Raw genomic sequence first — 14,773 nt, 5'->3', positions numbered from 1 at the left:
ATAATTACTGGATACAGCAATACTGAATTAATAGTTTAACCATTTTTTGTTTATGATGAGGTTTAAGATTTCCTGACTTATAGAGCTCTACTTATTGGTCCCAGTGGGCAGAGGTATCAACAAATGTTGAAGGGTTGGTTAACTGAGCTCCAAAAGCATGTTTTGATAGGATTACATCCTTACATCTATTAATAATAATAAAATTAGTTTGTATTAAATTTGATTTTTCTATTTATTAACAGAAATATTTTAGTGCATAACATTTTTAGGATTTTTATATTTTTTGGGATTACATAAATAAAAGAAATGGTCTAAATCCAAACTCAACAAATACAAGACCTGTTGGAACTATAAAGGCTGAGAGTTAAAAACTTTACAGGAATATGTTTTCTATATGGAAATATCACTGTACAAATAATAATAAAATGCTATACTCAAGACAAAACTATTTTAAGAAGAATATGAAAAGTTTGCTCTTGCTTGTATTGAGCTTATATACATGCTTACAACCAATAACCTCGAAAGAAGTTACTGGAAAAGTCGACGACACCATAGATAAGCCACCAGGTAAATAGATTATATTTACAGTATTAGTCCTATAGGTTTTTGTATATAACAAATAATATTAGCTATCTCTGTATTGATAAAATTTTTTGAGTGGACCTTCGGTTGCCACAGATAATCAAGAGACGTCCAGTTGTCCAATTTTTTATTTTCTCTCAAGTTCCATCTGATACAATCTTCAAAATGACTCTGGGCATATAAATATACCAAAAGATAAATAACTGAAGAAACATGTTTCTGATATTCCATATTGTGTATTCTCTATTTATTTATTAAAACATTTGCATTTTATTTGGACCTTATTAATTGAGCTCATTTTAGTCCCTGATTTAACAATTCTATTGGTAAATACTAAATTTTCTATTCCTACCTTTGTATTACCTTTCCAAAGTTAGTATTATAAATTTGTTATATCTCACAATGGGCTTAGATATTCAAAATTTATCTTGGTTTAACTTAATTCATTTGCGGTCTGGTGTAGAGGCGCAGTTCTTACCACTTCATGGCAGCTCCTGCCACGAACGAACCGCGGCAGCTCCTGCCATGGTTTTATAGTGCTCTTCAGTATTCAGTAATCAGTATTAACGGTATATTCACAAATTAATGTACCAGATTTTAATTGATCATGCGGAATTATATCTACTTAAACCCAAACCCTAACCCCAAATCCATCCGAATTGTATCCATAAGAAAAACGGTTCAACTTACCCAATATTTGTCACCAGAAGGGACAGCCCTGTTTTTACGTCCCACCTGCCGTGGTTACGGCAGCAAAATTTTACCTGCCATTGGTTTTCAATTTGCTGCCGCGGTAACGGCAGCTCGTCATTGGTTTGTGGCAGCTAAAAAGTCAGTCGCCATAGGTTTGTCCGTAGCGGCCATGGTATGGAAATACCGCCAAGGTTTTGCGGCAGCTGCAGACGCCACAGAATACTTAAAACTGCACTTGCTGGTGTATTTGAATTGTCATGCTATATGTAACTTCACACTTTCTGAGTAAAAATTATTTAACCTATTTACTAAACCATTATCAGGTATGGGTGAACAATGTACATGCTCATGGAGTAAGTGGATGGATGGCTCAATTCCAGATGAAAACGGAGAAGATGAGACATACACAACTTTACGGAAAAAGGGAAATCAATTTTGTAAATCACCTGTGGATATACAGTGTTATAATTATGCAACAACATCTGAAAATATTGGATTTTCAACAGTTTGCAATGTAAATTTAGGACTATCATGTTCTTTACTCTGTGACGATTATGCAGTGAGAGTTGCATGTTGCTACTGTCCTCCTGAGGCAACAGGTAATTTGATTCATTTTTTTAAACTTATAATGTAAACATATGCAAAGGCAAAGCATACCACTACTGACTTTTCAATTATTGACTACGGTATATCACTCTACTTTCTGATGATGAATATTTCCATATTAGCAATTCTTATTCTTACAGGCATAGTTGGCGACAGAGTGAAAGCGTAGAACTACCGGTATATAATTTATGTGTAATACTAATTTATTTACTGTTAAGTAACTTTAACTGTGCTTAAATATTTCTTGAGGTTTGATTGGGAAAAAGTTAACTACGAGATTATCTAGGCAGTTTAATTACAACCAGTTTAATGCCTTTGCTGTAGTATTAAAAGCCCTAAGCTTTGTCAATCTTCGGTTTCTGTGCCATATAAAACATGAAATGGTATGTTTTCTTCATCATCTCCTGTATAGTATCAAATATATATATATTGGTAAAGTCAAATATTGTATGTACCAATGCTTAAAGCAGAATTTGGCACAAAATCTTACATATTGATCTTAAGAAATAATCTTGAGAGCATTGAAACGTCAAGCAGGAGGATTGAGAGTTTGTTATTGGGCTTTTTGTGTTGGTGGGTATTCCTGAAATCACTATAAACGTCCTTAAAAACCTTGATTCATGATTTAGATTGTTCATATTCCTATTACCTATGGAAATATTTAGTTCGTTTTAGGATGTGTTCATGATTTTGGGGTTATTAAACAGGTAGTAGGCACTAGACTGGATACGATTGCAGGATATTGCATAATAAGGGTATTTGTTTAGTGCTTGCATAATTGCTCTCTAGTGTTTGAATAGTAGATCAGCTGATAATGTAACTGTCTCTGAATACCTTATGAAGGAAGATGAGGAAAAAATTAACTTCCGTATTTTACGCTGCAGCTTAAATTGTATAAAAACTTCTTTGGCTGTTGCCAAGCTTGTAAAATTAGCTATCCATGATTACTTCTAATTATTGAATGATCATATGTGTCGGTGGGAATGAAACTTATTTCATATTCATATCGGATAATCCATTAGAAAACAGGCCATACATAAACCACATGTGATCGACCTTGTTCCAGTCTGATTAACAACAAGTTTATTTTAGGCGAAATGGCCAATTTGAATTGTTAAATCTGAAAATGAGCTTAGAGCTATAACCTATGAAGTGTAACCGATGTTCATGGCCATTTAACTGGAACAAGTTTTGTTTTTACTTCGAACATACTGGCATAAGCCAGCCCTTGTAACTTTAGTGTACCGTATTTAATCTTATAATTTAAGTACCCTAATAACATTGTGTGGTTTCCCAGATACCCAGATTTTCTTTCAGAGCTGTCACGTTCTTCAATACCAGTCGATAATTGTAGATAAATGGTTTATTTTTAATGGTGCATCAGTGATATAAAAAGATCGATACTGATTTTTCTGGTACATTTTGTTAAAATCTCCGATCCGATAATCTATCGTTTGGCTGAAATTTTTGTTGCGCATAATTTGCTTGCTGTTGGGCATCCTTGGAAGTGCTGGTTGGGTACATTCCTCTCACTGCGAGACAAAGCTTTATAATTTACTTGTTTATTTGACGTTATCTTTTTTGCGCTTTCACGCAAGTTGACTGAGCTGAGCCAGCGTGCTACCCCTGCTGTGAATTGTCTGTACGAGGTCTAGACGTAATTAAAATGTCTATTTTCAATCAACTTCCTATTGATAAATGTATCCGGAATACTACCCACGTAGTTACGGTCAAAAATGTGTGAAATTTTATAATTATTGTAATAATAATCAAATGTCTTTCTATCTCTATGATGATATGCTATCCAAAGAAATTCGACATAGCGTGCATCCAATATTATTTATCCATATAACAAGGCCTATTTGGTGTCAATGTGTGTCAAGAAAATATTTTTTAGTTTCGTTTGCGTTGCTTGTGAAATTTTGTATACAATGAAGTTTAAATGGATACGATACTACCTACACTTTCTCACGCTTACAAACATTTTTGTATCCGAGCGGACTCGTAATTCCGTTTGTAACATTGGTAATTCAAGTAGTTTAAAAACGATTATTAAACATAGAACATAAAGTTTGTAAAACTGACTTCTAATTTGTCCAATGGTTTGGTAAGCCATTAAATCTACGATTGGCAATTGGGAAGCCATACTCTAATTATGTATTGCATTATTCAGGAAATTATCGTTTGACTTTATTGCACCGGTGAAGATCTGTTTCTCTTGTGAACTTTGTGGATTTTGATTTATAAACATCTTATAGTGATGTTTGAGTTATAGCTTCAACTAAGGAGGCTTGTAAATTTTATGAGCGGAATCGACTGACCAGTGAGCGGTGAGCCGGTGACATCAATTTCCTTTTTTACACAAATGTTCAACTTCATTATTAAATTTTGTTACCCTATCACCTGCCTCTCCGTCGATTGGCTAGATCATTAATCAATTAGTTTTAGAAACTCCATTTTCGTGAAAACCACACCATATTGAAATTTCCCGTTTCACTTTTAAGATCTTGCATAATAATGCATTATTTATGTGCACCTGGCGTTTGCCGATCCCTTTCGTGCTGTCATCAACTTAACACCTTGCAAAGCTATAGCATTAGCCAATAAGCTTTCAGTATCAATCCGATCAATATTAAATCTTTTCCACCAGGGGAAGATATACGTTAACTTTAGGGAAACTTTGATAACACTATCTGATTGATGTGGAAGGGTTATGCAGTTGTTATTTCCGCGACAAGTCGGATTTTATTTACCAGTATCGCTCGTGGTACTAATTGTAGTCACGCCATGCTTGCATAGCTACGTGAGTTGCGATACATTTGCGACCTTTTAATGGGATATCAAAGAGATTCCCACTAAAATAAAATCTCTAAAAGCTGCTATGTGATACTCTTTCTCGTCTCTCGGAAGTGAGGACATTTGGCGCGATCAGCTGCTGCCAATCGCGGATTTACTCGACAATAAGACGTCCCACAACTCCTTGGTGTATATCCCACGGGGAATATTTCCCTTCTGTAGTATTATATTATTCACTTATTGGACACATGCCAGGGATTTTTTGCACACAATGAAACATACACTACTCATTGAACAGATAAATCGTATAATTTTTCCATTTTGCTAAGTATAATGAATGTATAGTTTAGGAATATCGTACTCGACTATATCTAGGTAATAAAATATTTTCTGGAGTTCGCCGAGGAAATGTGAAATTAATAATGTTAGCGGCTACGATAATCGAAATTTTTGGAAATTGCTTTCTGGCATTAAAATCATGATATTTCAATGCTACAAAATGGAGCCATTTACGATAAATTAAAACGAAATATTTTTTTAATTACCAACTCGTTTGGTGTGAATAATATCACTAGTTTTGTCTTGCCAAGATTGAACATAATTCATATTAAATTTTCACTCTTTCCCGTAACGGCGATGCGCTCGCTTTCCTTTTAATTTTCAACTAAAGATTGTTGGAATGCGTCTCCCTTGCAACGGCGCGTAACCGACAGCGCGAACTGACGTCAACAAAACAATAAGAACTTGTGGATTTGTTTTTCTTAATAAGGAAGTGGTTGAGTCTTTGTTTGTTGTGTTATTCAAGTACTGGGAGTTTGTTTCATCTCAGAGACCATGCGATAGTATTTAAAGGAATTCCAAACAATTCTAAACACATTCCATTTCATAGAATCTGAATAGATGTATACGTCCGAAGTCATTTCTGTAGTTACATTAAATGTGTACATATGATATAATATCACTGTATAGATTAAATCAAGCAAAGCTATTCAAAATCCTATTCAAAAATTACTATTCAACTTGAAGGATACGCGAACAGGTACGTTTTGCCGCCGATTAATCATACTGCGATAGTTACGGGTAACGGAATAACTATCTTTTGTATTTTGAAATTGACAAATTAAATACTCCTTTAGGTAACGGAAGACTCGTATTTTATTTAAATTACAGTACTGTTTATTTTTCCGGTATGATATATGAGGATCGTAAATAATTTCGGTTTTATAGTATCGTCGAAAACATATTTTCACCATTGGCGTAAGAACATGAAATTATACACCCACGATATTTTTTAAAGGATTTGAAGGATTACTTTTTCAAGGCAAGCACGGGGTAGTGATAATACTACGTCGAATTACTAATTTAGCCAACAAACGTCGCTTGGTCAAATATGTATGTACATGTGACTCATTTCTCACATTTAATTCTGAATCATAAGCCCTCAAATCAACCAGATCTTTGTTTACTGTTAAAATACGAAGTCCTAGTGCCGATATTTCTGCCTATTATCCAATGCCCAGGGTCAAGTATGGAATCATCGATATAGGAGACAATTGACGCCCGATCTTTAGTTTCGCCGTAATAGACAAGGTTCCCATTTTATTTTACAACAGTAATTGTCGGTTTGAAAAACATAGTTGTTTTTGTTTTAATATTTTAGTATTTAGAATAATCGTCCGTCGTATTCACAGACTTCTGCCTGTTTTGTTATTATTTGTTGTAAAAGTATTTTTCGGATTGTAAAATATTGTCCAATTGTTTGTTACTTGGCTTGGCAGAATACGAAATATGCCGGGTTGAAAAAAATATTATTGTTCGCACTTCATATCATATTGGGCACTAATCGCGAATAGGATAGGATATATGTCAATCAAGATTGGAATATTCAGAATGTATAGCTGACGATAAATACCGTTGATTGTGTGGATGACGTTTCTTATCGACTTTGCCAAAGCTACCTACAACAGGAGAAATGTCATATTTTGTGGTCTAATGGGATTATGATGGGGATTTTTGACCGTTATTCAGTTGCTGGCGGATGTCCAATATAACCAAGGTGGTGAGTTTCCCTTGTCCGTGGCTGACATTATTTGTTACTTCGCAAATACATTATTTAGGAATCGCGATATTTCGTTCTAATAATAAAAGTATATTAAGCATGGACTTTCATGATGAGTATTTCCAAGACTTCCTATATTTCGATGTCCAAATAGAAGCGCAGATATGGACAATCTAGTCTTAGTAATTCTGCTTTCGCTACTCAGTCAACGAAACCATGTGTGACTCGCTGACCAACAATTTATTTTGTTGCCCTTGGGACCTGTTTGCCTTTATAATCATCTGTTTGGGATTTTTTTAGAGAACCAAAAGTGCCATTAATTAGTCAAGCTACATATTGCGTTATCAATAAATATGATTTTAAACGTTGCTTTTGTGTTCGCTCTGCAATTATGTAGGTGTAATGGAGATGACAGGTTTGCGCTTCACAATTCAATCGATTTTTAATTGAGTGATGACATGGATACGCATAGTTCCCTGTTTGTGCGACCATGTATTGCATTTGAATAGTGGCGCCATATTGACCCTCAGCATTGGCATATAGTACCGTCATACAAGAGTTCGGAAATACATAAAGTAACGACTAATACTTGCAGCAGTTGGCCGTTGGCATGGAAATGATGCTATCCGATATTAGGCAATACTCAACAGACACAAATCCATCAACGACAACGATATGATAATTTTCAGAAAAATGTGAACATTTTTTTTCACTCTACTACCAGGTAAATAATATGGAAAATATTGCCAGTTCCTGAAACGGTATCAAGGTCAACATTACGACACTTAATTTGCGCGGTACAGCCAAATGCTATAATATTTCACAGCGTATAAAATTATATCAAAGAGGAATTCTTTCTATTCATATCGAACATGGGCCTATTAAATTAGGTATCGACAGTGCACACATATTGCTGCATAGAGATTCGTTCTTTACATATCGAACATGGGCCATATTAAATTAGGTATCGGCAATGCACACATATTGGTGCATGTTTACTTTTTTGAAGAAATACAAGTTTTAAATGGCTGTACCCATATCGATATTGTTTTGAAGAGATATGTGCAGTTTCTTGCTTCATCGCCGTATTTTCTCCATACACTAGTATGCGGATGTACTTCAAGTTAGCCGCTACTTTTTGTCTAATAATTATCCCTCTTTAGTAGAACATGATTCATTTGCTCGGAATGTTCCGTAATCTATTCGTTTAATACTAGTCTCTTGAGATGGGAGACTTATAGGAAATTAACATTTTTGTTGTTTTAATTTGCATCTTTTGAAAAGAATAAACGAATAGTAAATGAAGAAATTTTACATTTTTTTTAGAAAGTAAAGCTTAACACGTTGCACTATAAGGCCAATGACACGAATGCCAAACTCGTAAATTTAACTTGTATTTTGCAGTGGGCATCTTTTTACAAATTATTCTTACGCAATAAAAATTTTCCTCACAAATCTCTACTGAATATTTGCAATTATAATTATCTGTGTATTATATGTCCAGTTATATTAACTTGTCATATAAACAATGTGTCAATGAATAAACATTTCCAATATCCAACTACGATCCACATTTGGCCCACGCTCGACAAAGCACTTCTAATTCTACCACAAACGTTACGTAAACTGTACCGTATTTAGTAGAATATTAGTTCTGCATGGCCAAGTTTCCGTGAATCCTGTGTGGAGGCAACAAACCATGATATACGGCGATTACCGAACATCGTACATGATAAGCGACGGCGCTCCCACTTGAAAAACAGTTTGAATAGGCTTCCGTCACGTTGTGATAATGCTTGTCGCATTCTCAACGAATTCCATCGTTCTTTGATTTCCGGCGCCGCCGTTCTGGTCAAAATTATTGTTTACTTTATCAACATGCCAAACATGATAAATCATTAAAATACGTTATTTGTATTAAAAGAGACATTTCATCTTTATGACCTCACTAATATAAATGATATTATATAAGAAATATATTTCGGCATTTATGTTCGATTTATGCTCAATCTGTCGTGGCATTGTTCAATTGTTTGTAATCGCAAATGGTGTTTATTTTACGGTAGGTTGAATCCAAGTTTTAAATTTAAATTTTCACTGCTTTTGTAAATTTTGCATTGGTAAATCGTAATGTCTAAAAACTGTAATGGACACCGACTGTCTAGTCACAAATTAGTTATTTTCGCGAATTTGGTTTTAACTTTCCCGACAACGCGCTATTAACTCACTATCTCTTATTGATATAGTGATACGAACTATCACGAATGGTGTCGAAAATCAGGAAGAAGAACACCAAATGATAGTGAAATTGCAATGTAAAAAATGACGTTTCGAAAAGCTCGTTTTCACGTTTGCCAAATTTAGCTGTATGTCGACGAGGTGCTCCGACAGATATTTCCGATTTCTGTCTCCTGAAATTACATCTTTCCAAATACCAGTATACGTTATTTGGATAATCTAAAATCTAAATAATTGAGTAGCCACCCCTACTGCTAGTAACATAATAAATAACATTGCCCACTTGTTTTTCTTAAAAATAGGATTTACACGACGGCACTAATTTTAATGTACAATGAAGCCATTTACATTATACGTGTCAACGATACGATATTGCAGTGCCAAATCAATTCCATGTTCATATATTCCCTTTTTTGTGTAATTTTATATTGTTTCAAATTCAATACCACGGTCACGATCAGGGCGTTTCTCCCTGCTTGACGTCAGAATTTTAAGCATCAAAAATTTATACAGTGCTTCGTTCACGATGGTTTGTGCGTCTTGGAATCGCTTATGGTCACGCCTTCTCAAGTGGTGCTCTGTTTCGTCATACTCCAATGTTTGTTGACCAACTGGACTTTTCTTTGTGTTTGAAATTACGCCACGTACTTGTTAAATCTTTTATAAACACACTCAACTCAATGTATTAGAAAATAGTCTTCAATTCCCGTTAAGCCATATTATTTCTCTTGAAAGTTGTTCCAAAACTATATTTTATGTTCTTTCGTGACACCATTTTACAATTATAATTTGAAATGTACCCATTCAATTGTTCCAGTCAAGTATAAGTAGACTTGGACGTAATTAATGCAAATCGACGAAATTTGAAAGAAATTCCAACGACCAAAACTCGTTGTTTCGACTATGTAATAACATCTGTCTCGTCGAACTTTTATTTGTCATGTCATGACTAATTTTCATTACAGCTGTCATAAGTTTGTGAGCCATTCAAACCACTCAAATAGTTTTGTTCGGTTCGGTTAATATATTCCAAGATTAATAGTTTGGCTTTAAAATTGGAGTTAAAACACTACATCTAAAGATAATTCACTTTGCTGTTGGCATCTCACAAAGTGTCGAATGTTTATTCCTATTTTACGACCTGAATGGACATTATGTTTAATGTCCACAACGAAGTTTCAGCTGTTGTTTTCTGTTTGTAACATATTAAAACTATACTTACGAATTACATGGCTATTATCGGAAAAGTCGTAAAATCAGAAACTGCCAAAATCTATTCGTAATTTGATAGAGAAATGTAGTAGATGTAGCTTTTATGAGATGTAATAAAGTGTGAAATTACTAGCAAATGTTCGTTGTAAAATGCCGATTTTCTATTAGTTATCGGTGCTGTGCTTGGGTATAGAACAATATTATAAACAATTTTCTCGAGATTGAAGTTTTCAATCATTTTACTCCTTTCGATGGCGAAGTCAATGGCAAATTAGATGAGTGACGCGAAATTGTGGGTCCCAAGTGTGATTTATCCATGTCCAAACATAATCAGTAAAGATTACATTAAGCTACCGTATCAATTTATTATAAGAAAGAAAATAAATCCTGTTAGGATTCCATTAATTTTAATTTCACGCAGTCGCGTGCTGCGTCTTACCGCGGTAATGTAGGATCGGTGTATGTCATTCCGCCCCTATTATATTCAGCGGGATCGCTTTTTGTTATACGTCGTAACCCGATATCTAAACACGGTAGGCCGATTTGTGCCATACAATATTATCTTTCTGACCAGGAAAGGAAGCCACTGTGATTTAAGATATCGTCCCTATCTCTATCTACCATTGGGAATACATTGATATGTAGAGCCACCTGTGTTTAATGTTTCTAGATAAGACTGCCCTTTTGGTTTCTTTGATTTATTTCAATTGTATTGTCATCAGATAACTATAGATTTTGATGTTATGCACATAAATAATAGATATAGATCAATACGCTTCACAACTTTCCATTTCCAACCACCACACTTGATATATCTACAGTTCTCACACTGTGGTACTTGTAGATTTGCTTTAGCTTTCCCCTCTTGCTTGGACGATAAAAAAGAACAAATAACATTTTGAATCTCTACACCAGGGTCGTGCAACCTGCGCCCCGCGCAAGTTCTTACAAGTTCAATTTATAACCTACTTACTTTTAATAGACTGCCCAGACAAACTTTTCTGACACACAGATAAATCAAAACATAGGCATGTTAATGAAATTGAGTAAACCTTTTTCTTACATTTCAAATACATAACAGTTCATAAAAATTGAAATCTAAGCCTTTCCTTTACCTTTTCAGGTCCAGAGTTTCAAATCTATTCGTCCATTAGCAGTGGAGGATGCCTGAAAGCAATTCCATCTACATCTGCAGGTTTAACATCATCTGTCACCATAGTAGACAGTTGTGATTTATCAGATTCTGCTCAATCCTGGGTGTGGGTTGCAAAATATACTCTCAAAAATATAAAGACGCAACAATGTCTTGCTGTTAAAAACAACACCATTGTCCTGGAAAATTGTGAACTGGAAGAGAACACTCAAAAATGGAAATATTTGTCTCGTTCTTCATTGTTACAAAAATACGGCAGCACATACAAATACATGAAAAGGCAAGGAAATACCGCCGTTCTCGATACTTCTCGTGGAACAGAAAGCAAATGGCTATCTCGAGTCAAGGAAGGAACAACAAGCATGAAAAACATGAGAAGTGAGGAATTAGTATATTAATGCTGCATGCTTATTTTGATGAATGTCATTCAAATGTTCCTAAATTTAGGATTACACATGAAAACTATTTTACATATTCTGACAATCATAAGTTTGTTGTATGACAGGCTTGACAGCACAATGCAAGAATATTATTTATAAAAAGCAACAGGGAATTATGAATACAATTCTGTCTTTGTCAATGAAATATAGGTGAACGGTCTCATAATAAAATATGAAATTAAGAAAGAATCTTTATTCAGAATCTGAACTATGATTAAATTATGGGGAGTCCAAACTATAATTTAATATTATTATAGTAAGTTTGGTAGGCCTGATGAGATACCTAAAAATAAGATACACTCAATTCAATTACTTTACACGCATCAACTTTATCTAATGTAAATTAAGTTGCTAATATGAAACGCAGAATGAAAATTCTGTTCGCCATCTATGATGATTTTTTATGTCTTTGTCATTTTCAGATTTCCAATGCCTGGCTCTTTCACCCATGGAAAATGGAGATATGACATGTACTTTGGGACAATATGTATCCTCAGAATGCACCTTCACATGTGACTATGGGTATAGGTTACCAGAAGATATCGAAAATCCATCAGAGTGCACAGATGATGGCCTATTTACTGCAGAAACTCCAAAATGTGAAAGTATGTATCTTTGTAATTTATTGATGCACTTTTTACACTGAGTGAGTTGGTTGAAAAATTTGTGTCTGTTATTTTTGTGTGGATGTTCATAATCATAATGCACCAAATCTCTCCAGGCAAAGAATTCTTTAATTGATTTTCTTTAAAGACATGTGATGCAAAACAATGATAATAGGCCTATATCAATAATTATGCTTACAAAAAGCTTTCAAAATTAAAAAAATACAGTTTTTTAAAATATGAAAACAAAAATGGACGAAAGTCTTCAAATCAATACAAATTTTAGAAATGAGAGCTTGTGGTAATTGGGATATAATTAATCACACAACCTTTAGTGCGTAGTTTTAAACTGTTAGTGTGGCGTGGTGAACACTTTATAACCATAATTATGTATCGGCACGGTGCTAAAGTTACATGAAGATATTATATTTGACTGCAGATTCATTTTTAAATTTTTTTTCTCATTCGCATCACAACATTTACTGAATCTTGCAATCCCAATGCATTTATTTGCATAGTGATGCAGATATGTTTACTTGGCACACTTCCCTCTTGAAATACGTTGTAATACATGAATATTTCACATTGCGACACATTGGAATGTCTTGTCCCATTTATATTACCTACCTTATGGCATTGAGTTATGCCAATTATATTAAAAGAACTTATCAGATTATTTGATTATGTGAAGATCATTAGGATTATGTATTGAATTTTATTAGCATAATTGAAATTGAGGAAATTGTGAAGCTAAAATTGTAAATAATAAATAATATATGGATATATCACGATTAACTCTAGTAGCCTATCCTTTCAAACAGGTTCAACTGCGATTATATAAATTTGTTGAATTTCGGAGTAATATTGTTGAAGTCAAATAAGAACACTCTTTAATTAAGCCTTCCCATAACTGTTCATTGTATTATATGTTTACAAAATCACTTGACCAAACCTTTTTATTAAGGATAATTGCCAACACACTATTCACATGAATGCAAATTATTGGCATAGGGTTGATCCATAAAACGATATTATTATTCTTTATTCAATAGTCTTCGTAATTCATGACATGATGTTATATCTGTCTGAATAACTTTTCTATTCGTATTTGACATTTTGAAAAATTTTTGTGACCGTATATACTTCATTTGTTTAAGATTCAAATATTTTATATATTAATTATATATAATATTTTACGTTTCTAACTTTTTTAAAATAATATTTTTGTTGGTAGTTGATTTTCAGTTATTTTCTATGAAGATATCTACATTTTGACACTAGAATATGTGTGGCCATGGTCAAGTTTTTAGAAGTCAATTCATCCAGGAACTATCAATATATTTCCTACACTTTTCAATGAACATTGTATTTTCATTCACCCCTTTTCTTTTAGAAATTCTCTGTGGTCCGCCTATGACTGAAATTGAACATGGGACGGTTTCATGTTCAAATGACAACAGCTTGGATTCTTCATGCATATTCAAATGTGACACAGGGTATGCTCTCAGAGGTCCAGTGCAACTCATGTGCATGGAAAATAGCAAGTGGAACGATAATGCACCAAAATGTGAAAGTGAGTTTTTACTATAGAATTAGTTCAATGAAATCAGACATGTAGGAAAATAAATATAGGACGCAGTCAGTCCCATATTCATCATATGCTCTCCATAAGGGAAAGTAGAAATGGGAGAACTATAATTACACCTGGAGTAAAATATTATATTAGGTGTGCTAATTCAACTGTGTTAGAACTTGACCACATATGTTTTGTACACATACACATTCAAATTCACAGGGAAATAATTCAATGACCTATATGTGAAGTTTTTAAATGCAATTATAGTGATTAGTGAATTAGTGATACCTTGGTAGTCGAACGTATTTCGTCAGGATTAGCATTCGACTACCGATTTGACATTCGACTACCGAAACTTTTTACCATAAGAAACAATAGTAATTATTTTAATTCATTCTTACGCATTCCAAAAGTTTTGTATCAGTTACTGTACGTTTGAGCAAATTTTTGTGGGTTCTATGAGATTTGTTTTTAGTGTGCAATGGCGTCATCTAAAATTGTGCACCTTGAACTCTTGGATAATTTTAAATTAAATTAAGTGGTATTAGATTGCCAAACGCTACTATACGAATAGCTGGCAACTTTGAAACATTTTTTTATGAAGAAGTAAACTTTACATTTGTACATACATATCAATATATTTAAGCCTTATCTTAGATGCATTATGTTTAATAAGCATTACCCACCTGTACTCAAATGTGCCTTGTTTTACACCATAGTGTTGACTATTATTTGTTGTTCACTCAACAAACAAACAAACAGTATCTTGGTAGCTCATTAACAGGCCACAAAGCTTGTAGTACTGCTCTATTC

General features: G+C 33.9%; 1 protein-coding gene across 1 annotated transcript in view; it reads left to right on the top strand.

Moving 5' to 3' along the window:
• The first annotated feature begins 246 nt into the window (after positions 1 to 246).
• Positions 247 to 14,773, top strand: part of LOC120339059 (uncharacterized) — a 54,252-nt gene continuing 39,725 nt past the window's right edge. The window contains exons 1-5 of the mRNA XM_039407102.2: positions 247 to 567; positions 1,599 to 1,874; positions 11,310 to 11,717; positions 12,202 to 12,384; positions 13,778 to 13,957. Coding sequence (XP_039263036.2) covers positions 384 to 567; positions 1,599 to 1,874; positions 11,310 to 11,717; positions 12,202 to 12,384; positions 13,778 to 13,957 — 1,231 coding nt within the window. The 5' untranslated portion in view covers positions 247 to 383. The remainder of the gene's footprint in view (positions 568 to 1,598; positions 1,875 to 11,309; positions 11,718 to 12,201; positions 12,385 to 13,777; positions 13,958 to 14,773) is intronic.

Source organism: Styela clava, chromosome 9 (assembly GCF_964204865.1).
Source record: "Styela clava chromosome 9, kaStyClav1.hap1.2, whole genome shotgun sequence".
Classification (NCBI taxonomy): Eukaryota; Metazoa; Chordata; class Ascidiacea; order Stolidobranchia; family Styelidae; genus Styela; species Styela clava.
The sequence above is the reverse complement of the archived record's forward strand: the minus strand, read 5'-3'. Positions and strand labels throughout refer to the sequence as shown.